Source organism: Ornithodoros turicata, chromosome 1, assembly GCF_037126465.1.
Source record: "Ornithodoros turicata isolate Travis chromosome 1, ASM3712646v1, whole genome shotgun sequence".
Classification (NCBI taxonomy): Eukaryota; Metazoa; Arthropoda; class Arachnida; order Ixodida; family Argasidae; genus Ornithodoros; species Ornithodoros turicata.
In genome coordinates this window covers 34,085,757-34,100,193 of record NC_088201.1, presented here as the reverse complement: position 1 = coordinate 34,100,193, position 14,437 = coordinate 34,085,757, and the positions used below count along the sequence as shown (strand labels likewise).

The 14,437-nt window shown below is 45.9% G+C and overlaps 1 protein-coding gene across 4 annotated transcripts in view; it reads right to left on the bottom strand.

Moving 5' to 3' along the window:
- Nucleotides 1-1,903: 1,903 nt before the first annotated feature.
- LOC135377945 (protein unc-93 homolog A-like) overlaps nt 1,904-14,437 on the bottom strand; it is a 58,119-nt gene continuing 45,585 nt past the window's right edge. For all 4 annotated transcript variants that reach the window (XM_064610726.1, XM_064610727.1, XM_064610728.1 and 1 more), the window contains exons 6-7: nt 3,476-3,743; nt 1,904-2,468 (exon numbers count right to left, since the gene is read on the bottom strand). In XM_064610726.1, coding sequence (XP_064466796.1) covers nt 2,257-2,468; nt 3,476-3,743 — 480 coding nt within the window. In that variant the 3' untranslated portion in view covers nt 1,904-2,256. The remainder of the gene's footprint in view (nt 2,469-3,475; nt 3,744-14,437) is intronic.

Below are 14,437 nucleotides of genomic sequence, written 5' to 3'. Positions count from 1 at the left end.
TGTTTACTGGAATAGTTGCCTCGTTTGGAGAGGCCCTGTACCGCGTTTTCGAAAGCGCGTGCAGCTGCTTTCCCCCGCTAACTTTGAAATTCGCTAATTACTAAGGAAGGAACTAACAAAGCAGAACAAACAAATAACAATCAAAAGATCTATCATGAAAAACCCGAGACCGGGGGAAGAGACGAAAAACAGACGTTGAAATTGAGAGTTTGTGTGCGTCGTCTGTTTTTCGTCTTTTCCCCAGTCTCGGGTTTTTCATCATGGAGTTGTAAGAATTTTCAAAATCTTTCTTTGTCTCCTCAAAACGAAGCCAGGAAAACTGGAATCCCCGTGACTGTAGCGCGCCTTTGAAATGCAAAAGAAGGAGAAGATAAAACAACAACAAAGAGGCACGACCTGATTGCAGGTGCGATTAGGTACCATCGTTGTGCCCAAACACTTCAGCTGTGAGCGTATCCTCAGATTCTGGCAGCAGCGTCATACGGTTCTGAGAATCAAGTACAGGATCTCTTCAAGCACTATTCCCCGCCACCACCCGATCATTTCCGTAACGGTACATCTGCACTGTAGTAGTTCGGGCTCCACTTTACTGATGCCAAACACTAATGTTAAACCTCACTGTGACAGTAACGACTGTCAGCACATTTATCCAAGCACAGCACGGTACCCTGTAAACAGTTTAATGCCGCGCAGTATCATTAGTACCAACTACCGACACAGTAGATAAACGCCGACGTCTCATGTGAACATGACGGAAAGTTCTTTTGAGGCTCACGTACGTGTCTCCTAGTGACTTGAAGACACATGAGGCCATGTGGGTCCTCATGAGGTGAAGGTATGTGAGGCCATGAGGGCCCTCATGAGGTGAGGGCACGTGAGGATGAGGACACGTGAGACCATGTGGGTCCTCATTATGAGAAAGTACGTGAGGCGCCGTGAGGACAGAGGGCCCTCATGAGGTGAGGGCACGTGAGGATGAGGACTCCTGAGGCCATGAGAGCCCTCATGAGGTGAGGACAAGTGAGGATGAGGACCCTCATGAGGTGAAGATACGTGAGGCCATGAGGGTCGTGAATAGCCTCATGAGGTGAAGGCATGTGAGGATGAGGATGGTGAGGCCTTTCGGGATCCCGGTGCCCTGAAGTGAGGTTCGTGAGGGAAAAATTTGAAATGGAATGTGAGGGCGACTGAGGTTAAGTTACTGGTGAGGAAAATTTGGTGAGGGTGAGTGAGGCTGATAAAGCCCGTGCTTCGTGAGGTGAGGATGAGTGAGGCCGCAGGAAAATGCCCACCTATGCACGTGGGCCACGGAAAGCATCCAGTGGTTGCCGTCCCTCCCATTTCTTGAACTTCCCTCGTGTTTCAAGATACGACGAGTCTAGCACCCCTGGATTTTTGTTCACGGTGATTTTATATCAGAAATAAACACACACACACACACACACACACACACACACACACACACACACACACACACACACACACACACACACACACACACACACACGCGCAATTTCACTTAAAATGCTGAAATATATATATATAAAAAAGAAACTAACAAAGGACCTTCACGCCCAGCGCCGCACAATCTTAAAAATGAACTTCACCGCATAGCACGCTCCTAGCCAACCATCATCTCGAATGATATCGTTACCTGCCCTGATTTGTTGAAAACGGGAGGCGTACGCCTTTTTTGTGACACTTATGCTGTTCATAATTGTCACAGAAAAGGCGTACGCCTGCCGTTTTCAACAAATCAGGGCAGATAACGATATCATTCGATATGATGGTTGGCTAGGAGCGTGCTATGCGGTTAAGTTCATTTTTAAGAGTGCAGGTCGCCACCACATAGTGGCGGGATAGCGAATGTGAGCAGAAATAATTCACGTGGTGTCCACTCATATCAAAGTAATGTCAAATATATTTTTGTTCGTAGAAATCGGAGCCGTTGCTCCCGAGACGTTTGAGATGGGATGTCGGCACCATGATACGTATACATCACTTCCGTCTGATTGCATGCGGGCAGAAATGTCATTTTTATACAAAATGGGCAACAACAAATTGGCTCACCTAGTGGCAAAAAAAAATACTAACACATTGCCGGTGCTCGGACAAACTAGCACCCGCCAGGCAGCAAGCCGGCATCGGTACAAATGTTGTGCGTGACACAAGGGAATTGTGTGCTACACACTATTGACCTCCACAAAGCAAGTGAGTCGTCCACTTCCCCGTCTTGGGGGATCCTCGAAGGGTACCTCACCGCTTCTTAGCATAGTATTTGATATGAATCTCTATGCCTATGTAACAGACCATTCCGATGACTAGGACCACAGACAAAAGCATAAGTTTGTAGTAGATACGAACGTTCACATACACTGTGAACGCCAAAATAAAACCGGTGGATTCCCACAAACGGTAGTTGGCGAAGGAGCCCTCTTCACTCTCGTCAAATATGACACCGTAGAAGGCTGAAAAGGAACAAGAGCCTCTTTGTGATTTATCCATAGTTCTCAATAACAGGGGCGTCGGAAGGTGAGGGCAAGGGGGGCAGCCGCCCGTCTCATCTCAGGCTGTGGGGCCCTCGCCCCCTCTTTTATGTACAAGGATGAGGCAGGGTGTCTGGTATTTTTACAGTTTCTGCATGCGCACTTGCATGAACTTTGCCTGTTGCAGGTAGCGTTTCCCAAGTAGCAAGGGAAATCTGTTACTTCGCATCACTGGCACCGTTACTTCCACTCCGACACAAAACGCACATCCATATCGGCTATTCACACAGAGGAAGACTAGATATTTCTTAATTCACCAAATGCCGTAAGTGGATTAAAGGAGCACCGAAGTGTACATCCCATCATTTTTTCTTCTTCTTTCGCTGTGGCGTGTTCTGCAACGAATAAAACGAGCTCCTGCAAAAGAACGACGGGCGCAGGTGACCTGGAACGCGCGCGCGCGTGGGGCCTCTGTTCCGCACCCATTAAAAAAATCCTCCACTCTTGGAAAGAGCATGAGAATGAGGGAACGACGTCACATTGCCTGCTCCCCTAGCATGTGACTCGTGACGTAGGTCACCGCAGAAAGGAACGGGGACTTCTCGACGTCACGCGAGGATCGTGTGGGCCGTCCGCGGCTGCTTTCTCCGACTGTTTTTGTAAATTTGATTGCGCAGCGACAATACAGTGCACAGCGACAATACAGTGCACAGCGAAAAAATTTTGCATGGTGACTCCTGATGGACAGCTTCACAGATGAGACAAGGTTTCGAGCCACGATAAATGTCACCTCATTGCTGCCGCAAGCTCTTTCACATATCTGGAGTAATTTTGTTCAGTATGTGTCGCTCTATCACGCCGTCCGTTTGCATACAGAAAGCTCATAGTAGTGTACCACAGTCCATCGAACTTCACCTCGCCCCCCTTGTGGCGATGAACTTCCGACGCCTCTGGTCAATAATATTGCACGTGGAGTGTGATATACGTACCGTTGATTTGTGTCTGCCAAACAGCGTCAGCGAAACCCCAGCTTCCCGCGATGAGGAAGAAGACATATGGCTCATCCGGGGTCGGTTGCCAGCAATTCAGTGCTATAATGGCGCCAATGTTGACTGCGGCGCCCAGAAGAAATATGGGAACACGTCCGATGAATCCAATGACGAAACCCGAGAGAAGCGAGAAGGAGGCGTCAGCCACGCCAAATGTAATCATCACGTAGCCCACGTGGCTAATGCCCCAGGAGCAGCCCACATAAGCCTGCAAGACAGACACGCTTCCTCAGTATAGACACTTCGGTAGACACTGGAATCTCGTCGCAACTCCATTGCGGAATCAAACAGCTTTTATGTCCCACTTCCTAAATGATAATGGCAAAAGAATATTAGAAGGAAAGGGGATGTGAGATAGGGGTTCGCGGAAAGTTAGTGGTACATGTATGATATTTAGTGTTCCAAATTATCAATCTGCTCATTATACGTTTCACACCCGCTATCATCTATGACGCCATGCTACGCTACGTACACCTTTTGGGACAAATCCAAAAGTGATTGTTCCCTCTTTTATGCCGATGCATGTCACGGTTAGCAAAACATTCGCAGAGGCCCCTCCCGACAAGTAGCCAACTCATCCTGAAGAAAAATCATCGTGAGAAGGAAATTATTTTTACTACGTCGTTCTTTCAAACTAGTAACTGAGCAAGCTAGTGAAATGGGGCAGTTTGTACAGAGCGAGCATCTTCAAGCAGCAAGAGACAGGGACAAGAACACGCACAAGAAGACGATCTGCTTTACTAGCAACTGAGTAACAGACTACAACAAAGGCTGTTATGTCAATCTTTCTGTTAATCTGTTACTCAGTTGCTAGTAAATCAGATCGTCTTGTTGTGCGTGTTCTTATACCTGTCTCTTGCTGCTTGAAGATGACTGGTAATGTTTGATTGCTTTGTGAAACACTACGTGCACATTATCTTAACATAAAATAATAAAAAAAACTTTCGAAATGTATAATAGGGCAAACTAGAGTTGCTATTGAAAAATCTACGACATGTAGTGGTGGTCAAAAGCCTTCGTACGTATCAATAGCGTACGTGTTTTGTGCCTCACCTATACAGATTCTGCTTAGAGTTACAGCATACAGTGTTATGTATCATTCTGTAGGAAATTCTGCCAGCTATCGTCACGTGAGTCATAAAAAGAGACCGCAAAGTCAGAGCCAAGGAATAGCTTCAAAACGACACAGTCGCGACCATTTTTCGCGATAAGTATTCGTCCATGAAACAAAAGTGACCATCAGCTGACGAAGCAGAAAAGCGTCGACAGGCAAATACACGCAGCGCGTTTCGACATATTGAAGCTTCTTCTCTAGGGCTGAGCGATTATTCAGATTTTTCATGTACCCAAGAGAATAATTGTACATTTGATTCGAATTTCGAGTCCAGTCGAATGTCTCTCTCAAACGGAATATATTCGAAGAGCTCTGACTCTGCACGCGGAACCCAGAAAACCACACAAGAGAAGTTGCATCTTGTGTGTGTGTCAGTTTTGTACTGTCCATGTTCCGCTGGCTCCTGTTCTTACAAGAGAAGGTGAGCGCTGCTTCGTACGAACATCCGTGTCCGAAAAGGCATGCATACGTCTGTGGCACCTTGCATCGATGTTTGCACAGTGAGCTTCTCCCACTTGGCAAGCTTTGCTTAAGCCAGTCAACTTCTGCCCTCGTGGTTCCACTGTTGATGATAGAAGTCCGAAGGGGGGAACTTGAGAGTCGTGAAAGAATGGTGACGGGATGATGCGAGTTCGTACTCGGAATGAACGAAGGATAGCTCCGGAATAACAACAACTAAAGAGATTTAATTACACTATGTACATGATACAGTTGTATATTACCGAAGGTCGAGACTGATCATCTCTCCCTGGACCTAGTCGAACCTCCAGACCTCTCTATACCTCATTTTTAAACATATATGTATTAAATCATGCGATAGCATTTCTGTAACGCACTATTGAAGCCGCGGTGAAACCGCGTCGCGTCAGTTTGGTGTCTCAGGCCCCCTCCTACATCGCGCCGCCATCACTCTAAAAACATAACCTCGTCGCATAATGATGCGAAGCGCTGCAGAACCGCTACTTTTTAAAAATGTGACGCGCCCTCTGCAGCGGCTCTGCAGAGCGCGCTCCGTCCACTCTGTCCCTCTCGCTCCTAAGCCTCTGCTAAACGGGTTTTTAATCCAAGGGAGCGTTGCGTGTGCACGTGATGTGTGCACGTTGCGTATGCAAAGCGCCTGTAGGCCTCTGGGTGTCACTGAATGTTCTCTTCCGGTTCCTAAAAACACGGCTGTTTTTTAGCCTTAAAAAGATTAATTAAGGTACAGGTGGGTCCAACCGGAGAGGAGGGTGGAGAGCGCGAAAAGCACTCCGACTTGTGGGTAGGAGCGCGGGAGCGCCACACTCTAAATCGTTTCACACCTTTAAAGGTGTAAAATAGGTGTATTAACAAAGATCACACGCCTCTCACACCCTACAACTTTGTTTTGGAAGTTCCTGAGGGTGTAACAATGGTGTACTACACCTTCAGGTGAAATATGGTGAAAAGTATGTCGCCTGGGTGTATAAAGAGAGTATGTTTATTTTCGTTCACATGAACAAAAGTAAATATATACAACAACAGGGAACGGGAAGTTACATTACAAAAGAGCATGGCGTGGATTTACAACACGTCTACCATCTGATAATGTATGCAGATTTAGAAGGTCTGTTGAGATAATGCTTAAATTTCTTAAAACACGTTGCTCCTCATTGCAAGACAGAACAAATACATGAGAGTGCTCATCATGCTCAACTGCAGTTAATGTTTGTATGAGAAAAATGGTATCAGAGTTAATAACATACAGGGTGTTTCAAAAAACGCGTCATTCGGAAAAAAGGGGGGACGGAAAAATACGGCGTAAACGGCATTTGTGTGGCAACTGAATTTGCCATCTTACAAAAATATTTTCATTGGATTTTATTTAAAATAAATTGAATTTCTTTAATTGAACTCAAAAATTTCCCAAGTCAACCTAACGTGTTTTTTTTACAGAATTAGAGAGCCCGTAGCGAGCTTAGTCAGATCCACCAAGAAATCCGCTCGATATTGCAAATGGCACTGCCCAAAAAAAATCCCAAAATTGAGGCTTCAAAGTTTCGGGTATTCAACGGCGCACCAAATCAGTCGCAAAGATGCGCAGAGAGCAGCACATGCTTCTGCCCCCATGAAAGATAGAAGGTCGAAAAAATGAGGGCGGGAAAAAAGAGGCGGAATCATTTTTGTTTGCCGCTTATCAACGTATGGTGCAATGCCAACCGCCTTGTTATCGGCACGTCTTGTGCTGCACGACGGTTCAGCGATAAATTGTACTAGCTCCGTGAGGGCAGGAGCACGTCAGGCTCTCCGCGCGTCTTTGCGACTGATTTTGTGCGCCGTTGAATACCCGAAACATTGAAGCCTCAATTTCGGGACTTTTTTGGGGCAGTGCTATTTGCAATATCGAGCGAATTTCTTGGTGGATCTGACTAAGTTCGCTACGGGCTCTCTAATTCTGTAAAAAAAATACGTTAGGATGACTTGGAAAATTTTGGAGTTCAATTAAAGAAATTCAATTTCTTTTAATTAAAATCAAATGGAAATATTTTTGAAAGATAGCAAATTCAGTTGCCATACAAATGCCGTTTACCCCGTATTTTTCCGTCGCCCCGTTTTTTTATTAAGTCCGAATGACACGTTTTTTGAAACACCCTGTGTATGCCTGCAATTTCAACGAACACGGGTAAGTCCTCGTCGGAAAGTTATTTTGCAACAACACAGCCAACAGCAAATGTGTTATCATTATCAACTGCACTTTTCACATAGACTATAGATTCTGCGTGAATATCACAGTCATGAATGTAACTCTGAATTGCTTCTGGGGCATGTTGAAGTAGTATCTCCTTGGAACCATCAGTAGATGTGGCATTTCTGATGAAGGGCTGCGACCACACATACATTTGATCAAATTGATGTCTTCTTGCTAATGAAAGGGTTATGCTCTAAAAATTTCGAGTGTTTCTAGCAACATCTTTAAAATGCTAGTGTTTGCCTTCGAAACGCGTACACCATAGAGCTAGGAGAGCACCAAACATCGTGATGAGTCGCTGATAATGAACAATGTAATGCATTTTACAGAGGTTAGATATTTGTGGGTACCCCACTGCAAAGCCTTGAAGAAACGAATAAATGCAACGTTCTAAGTAATGAACATGCATATGGGGGAGGTGCCTGCTCATGAGAAGGTCTACAATTCTACGAAAAACTATATAGAGCTACCATGCTTCATTGCCATGCACAGCTGCCATGCCATACATGATTGTCTGTTTGTCTTAGTTGCATGTTTACACACATATTGAATCACCTTGATGTGCATACATATATGGACCTCAATGTGATTATATGCAATATGCTGGTAATTGTGAATACACAGTTACCAGCATATTGCCACGAACCCAGCAGTTTTATTCAGCGTTACACCCTTTACACCCCAATTGCCATGAGGGTGTTAAAATACACCTTAAAAGGTGTGCGCCATGAACATTTTGATTTACACCCTTTAAGGTGTAAAACGATTTAGAGTGCACATTCCGCAAAAGGAGATGTCCATTTAGTAAACAGGAGCGCTAATGATACATTTATAGCTTCTGATTTGAGGAGAGTGCGGTGCGTACGCCTTTTTGTAACAATTACCATACCTGCATAAGTGTGACAAAAATTATTTTAAAAAAATGTCGTTCCTGATGATTGTTGGCTAGGGGCGTGTTATGTGGTGGAGTTCCATTTTTAGAGTGTTGGCTGTGAAGAAACGTTGCGGCGGACGCGCTCGGGTCTCGGTCTGCACAGCGCGCCTCGTGTGATGTTGTCCACGTTGTCCGGCACCACGGCGGCCGTGGAGTACAGCGTAGGCGGCATGCTGAGGGGCATTCGCGCAGCCGAGAATGCCAGGAAACGACGTGTGGCAAAGCGTGCCGCCATTTGTTGCTAGAGAGTTTTAGTCAGGGTTGTTGAAGTTACTTTTCAAAAGTAACTAAGTTACAGTTACAGATACTCAGCTTCAATAGTAATTAAGTTACAGTTAGAGTTACTGACAGGAAAAAATACTGAGATACAGTTACAAATACCTAGGAAAAGTATTCGAGTACGGGTGGAGTTACTTTTTGCAATTCTGTACGCAGACCATATCTTTCGCCTTTGGCTCATAATAGGTGTCACTCTAGAGCCACAGAGACATCCCTTCTTGGGTAATAGTACGTAATTGCGGGCAAAACATTGAAAGGAACGCCTAAACTGGGGGTAACCGAGACAGGGACAGGTGAGACGCTTAGAAACTTCGTCTTCGGCTCACAGCGGAGACATTTCAGCTCAAGATTCCCGTCCTCCTGCGTTCCTATGAATTTAAAGTGCTCTCGGTATTGTGACCACTGTACCTCTGGCAGAACGGAGGCAACTTTGCTCGGGCTGGTCGTAGTTACAGTCTCTTTTTCTTTGTTCTTTGTTTAAGAGGTGAAGAGAGGTTGGCCATGCTCAGCAGGCCTCACAGACGGCGTCCGCGCCTGAGGTGGCGTCGACGCCTTCAAACTCGGCTATTCTCTTCACTACCGCCAAGGCCGCCAAGAGAGTGGCGGGGAACAAGGAATGTCACGTGCGAGTGCGAGGGCGTGAGCACGTGCAGCAAGGCAGTGCCGTGTATGCCAAAGGGAGTCTGGCCATTAATGGGACCTGCCTATACTTGAGGCTCCACCCACTTTTTGAGGTATCTAGCCAATCACAGGTCGAAATACAGTTGTCTATTATTACATCCATCCAGTACTTATACCTCACCCTTATTTACTGGGTGCCACCATTTTGGAGAAACTCGATTGATTTGAATTGAAATTGATATCACTGGTGACAGACCAAACGACGGATTTTGCGCCCACTTTTATCAACGCCATCTGCATGGAGAGAGGCATGTTGGGAAGGCTCAGAATTGCAGAAATGGTTGCTGGCAGAAATGATTGGCTAGTAGAGCGGTGCAACCGCTTCTTCGTAGTAGACGACTGCCAGTATGAAGTTTTAAATCACGTAATGTAAGTAGATCGAATCAAAAATGAGCAAAGATGTATGTATAAATAAAATGCAATTTTATAATGCAAAGTCTTACGTATAAGGGTCGTCCTTCTTGCTATTTTCTTGGTATCACGGTCATAACTAGGCCTAATGTTACGACGAAACATCCCATTTTCGCGTAAATAACGATAGCGGAGCGAAACTTGAAGCTGATTTTGCAGATGCGTACATGAGGATATATACTCAGAGTATGAAATTAAAGTAGTCTGTGAAAATTTTTTGTCACGAAATCTCCGCTTCGCCGTTCCAAGCACCATCCTCCGTCTTGGAGAAAATATGGTGTCATGGCAGCGCCCATGGAAAACGGTAACCAATGAAATGCGCCCAAGTTTGATTGACAGGTCGAGCCTCTTTTTTAGGCTCCTCCTAATGGCCAGACTCCCTTTGGCATACACGGCACTGCAGCAAGGGTGAGGAGGAGCGGAGCTCGTGCCTGGTATCGGCTAGAAAGCCTCGACGGGTTGCTGCAGCTTCTCACGCGCGTGGAGGATCCCTAGTGTCGGCGCGCCCTTCGCGCCACCTCCTGCTCGGCGACGGTGTTTCGTCGTTTTTACTCAAAAAATACTCAAAAAGACTGATACAAGTTACTGAAAAAAGTAATTAAGTTACAGTTAGAAGTGCGTGTTTGAAAATGTATCTAATATTTCCTCAACATACACAAAAAGTATCTAAGTACACGTACTCAGATACTTTTACTAAGTTCCTTAACAACCCTGGCGAGCGCGGCAAGCACCGCGAAGTAAGTACTCTGGCGGGGGGGGGGGGGGGGGGTATGTTCATTAATAATAAAAAAAGGAAGGTAAGGTAAACCAGATGGATGTCGGCTTGTTATTCAAAAAAAAAGTGAAAGGGGGAAGACAAAAATGTCAAAGAAAAGAAGAACGCAAAAGAAAACAAAAAGAAGGGAAGAAAAGGAAAAGAAAAATGAAGGACACAAAACTAAAGCTGAAGAATCACACATTCTGGCGGGATCCTATGATGTATGCAGAACTGGTATAGAAATAAGAGGAAGGAAGAACAGAAAAAAAAAAAAAAACAGAGAGAACGTAAACAGTGAACATGTGCACAACTGAAGGCATTACGCCTTTGAAAACTGAATGCAAAAGGAACAAAATGCATTGAATCCTCGGTGTTTGACCCGAAATGCGCGCAATATATGAAATGGAACAGCGGGAGTTGAACCCGCTCCCAACGGATATGCGTTCCGAAGATCCTACCGTTACACCTCACTGGCAGCTGCTGGTAACTTTTCGACTGCTTCGTTTCATTGATCCGATTGCTTTGGGCGAAATACAGGCTATGTGTTGTGTCATCCTCTGTGTTTCTTCGCCTCACCTTCTACTGTGATAATGAGTATGGTGGGCGGACATGGTAGAGCCCTGGACCGGCAATCCAGAAGATGTGGGTTCGAGTCCTACAGCTGGCTAACCTTTTCAGTGACTTTCATCTTTCATCATTAATTTCTTAGGCAACTTGAGGCCGTGTATGTGATTGTCCCTTCTATGTTGTTCCAGCCTCAGAACATCAGTTCTCTCCCCCCATGTTCAACATATTTTACAAATTGCAAGATGGATTTTTGGGGTTGGTGCCTCCTTCGCTCGTTTGACCCGGGCGCGCCGAGCCCCAAAGGTTGGTGTCAGTCTCTTAGCGGGACTTTCCGGGGGAGGCGGCGCCCCCCCCCAGTTTATGTTCCGGGGGGCAAGCCCCCCCCCCCCCCCCCGCAGTCAGCGCCTATGTTCTCTCCCCTGATTTGCTCGAAACGAGTGGCGTACGCCATTTTTGTGACAATTATGAACTGCATAAGTGTCACAAAAAAGGCGTACACCTCCCATTTTCAACACATCAGGGGTAAGAACGACGTCATTCGAGATGATGGTGGGCTAGGAGCGTGCTATGCGGTGAAGTTCATTTTTAAGAGTGTAATGTGTCCAAGATAGGTGCCTCCTCCCATTTTCAACAAATCAGGAGACACAATTATATCACCCGGAAATGAGGTTGGCTAGGAGCGTGTTTGCGATGAAGTTATGCTTTAAGTTGCGGAGTCATCCTCTTGTTTCCTATTCTTCGCGCTTCTTGTACAGGCCCGACGCCTTGTACGTCCGACAAAAGTTTACAGAACACGCGAGCGTCGTTTTTTTTTTGTTTTTTTTTCTTCTTCAGCGCGACACCCTAGCGGCGGGCGGAAGCGAGCTCGTTCACTCGTTCAGAGGGGTGGACATACCCCTCAGTTTTGCTATGAATGTGCTCACGAATGCTCACGGACGCTCACGAATGTGCTCACGGTATGAATGTGTGACTGTGTTCGGTTTCAGATCAGTTTCGGTATGAATGTGCTCATGAAGTGGCAGGGGCGGTCCCACTGTCCCAGCGAAGTACTTTGGGGGAGGGGGGGGGCGACGTCTGCGAGCCTTTAGCCAGTCGCTATCCATTTGGGTGCGAGGGAGGGGAGAGGGGTTCTGGACACGGGCTCAACCTTTTCTCGCACGAAAAAATTACCAGTGATAGGATTTCTTACGAGAAAAGGTTGAGGAAGAGACGAAAACTGGACCAGGATATGCTTTTGGAGGGAGTGGTTTAGGTTGGTGTCGCTACCAGCAGACTCATACCATGATATGCAAGCCTGAGCGATGTGCAGGACACGTAAACAAACACAAACACGAAGGCTCAAAACCAGCAAGACGTTTCAACGTCTTGCTGGTCTTGAGCCTTCGAATTTATCCACAGCTAGCCTGCATTTACGCCATTCTGTCAGCAGACTCATCCACTCATCCCCACTCCTGTGCAGCAACGGCTCTGCCCCTGTGAACGAGTGGACGAACCCGCTTCCGGCCGGCGCTAGGGTGTCGCTCCGAAGAAAAACTAGGTCGCTCGCGTGTTCTGTAAACTTTTGTCGGGACCTGTACTGTACCTTCGCTCGCACCACTGGCCGGTACCCGATACGCGCACTCAGAAAACAGAACTTGACGATATGACACTTGGAAGGCTAAGCACAGAATGAGGTTATCTTTTAATGACAAGTTACATAACTGCATGGGTGTAACACAATGGCTTACACCTCCCATTTTCAACAAATCAGGGGAGAGAACGATGTCATTCGTGATTATGGTTGGGTAGGAGCATGTTAGGCGGTGAAGTTCTTCCTGTTTGAAGGGTGCACTTGACGAATTGAATGAATCGGGAAAAGGAAATTTTGAGTGCGCAAACAGGAATCGATGTGGCGAAGGGCTCCCCGGCCTCATGCAACGGACGGAGTGCGAGAAGAAAGCCTACCAAAGTTTCGTAGTTTCGTAGTTACTGCGAATGACCTTAGGCAAAGGAACATCGACCCTGAAACTTAGTTCTTGGTGACGAAATTGACATCTACCTTTTCCACAGACGAACAAACCAATACGCGCGACGATTTCCACACCAAGAAAGATTTCGCCGGTCCGAGTGTCTATGCGTGTCTGTAAAGCATCCGGTAATATTCACGTTCTGGAGAAGGAACGGTTCGAGACGAAGATTTTGTGTTTCACGACGACAACGCGCACAAAGTCGCAAAGAATTGACTTGCTTCGCATCACATCTGGTTGCTAAATCGACACCACACTCTTAAAAACGAACTTCACCTCAGAGCACGCTCCAGACCAACCATCATCCCGAATGACATCGTTCTCGCCCCTGATTTGTTGAAAACGGGAGGCGCAGCCTATTTTGTACCATTATGCAGTACATAATGAAGACAAAAAGGCGTACACTCTTAAAAATGAACTTCACTGCATAGCACGCTCCTAGCCAACCATAATCTCGAATGATATCGTTATCTGCCCTGATTTGTTGAAAACGGGAGGCGCAGCCTATTTTGTACCATTATGCAGTACATAATGAAGACAAAAAGGCGTACACTCTTAAAAATGAACTTCACTGCATAGCACGCTCCTAGCCAACCATAATCTCGATTGATATCGTTATCTGCCCTGATTTGTTGAAAACGGGAGGCGCATCCTATTTTGTACCATTATGCAGTACATAATGAAGACAAAAAGGCGTACACTCTTAAAAATGAACTTCACTGCATAGCACGCTCCTAGCCAACCATAATCTCGAATGATATCGTTATCTGCCCTGATTTGTTGAAAACGGGAGGCGCAGCCTATTTTGTCCCATTATGCAGTACATAATGAAGACAAAAAGGCGTACACTCTTAAAAATGAACTTCACTGCATAGCACGCTCCTAGCCAACCATAATCTCGAATGATATCGTTATCTGCCCTGATTTGTTGAAAACGGGAGGCGCAGCCTATTTTGTACCATTATACAGTACATAATGAAGACAAAAAGGCGAACACTCTTAAAAATGAACTTCACTGCATAGCACGCTCCTAGCCAACCATAATCTCGAATGGTATCGTTATCTGCCCTGATTTGTTGAAAACGGGAGGCGCATCCTATTTTGTACCATTATGCAGTACATAATGAAGACAAAAAGGCGTACACTCTTAAAAATGAACTTCACTGCATAGCACGCTCCTAGCCAACCATAATCTCGAATGATATCGTTATCTGCCCTGATTTGTTGAAAACGGGAGGCGCAGCCTATTTTGTACCATTATGCAGTACATAATGAAGACAAAAAGGCGTACACTCTTAAAAATGAACTTCACTGCATAGCACGCTCCTAGCCAACCATAATCTCGATTGATATCGTTATCTGCCCTGATTTGTTGAAAACGGGAGGCGCATCCTATTTTGTACCATTATGCAGTACATAATGAAGACAAAAAGGCGTACACTCTTA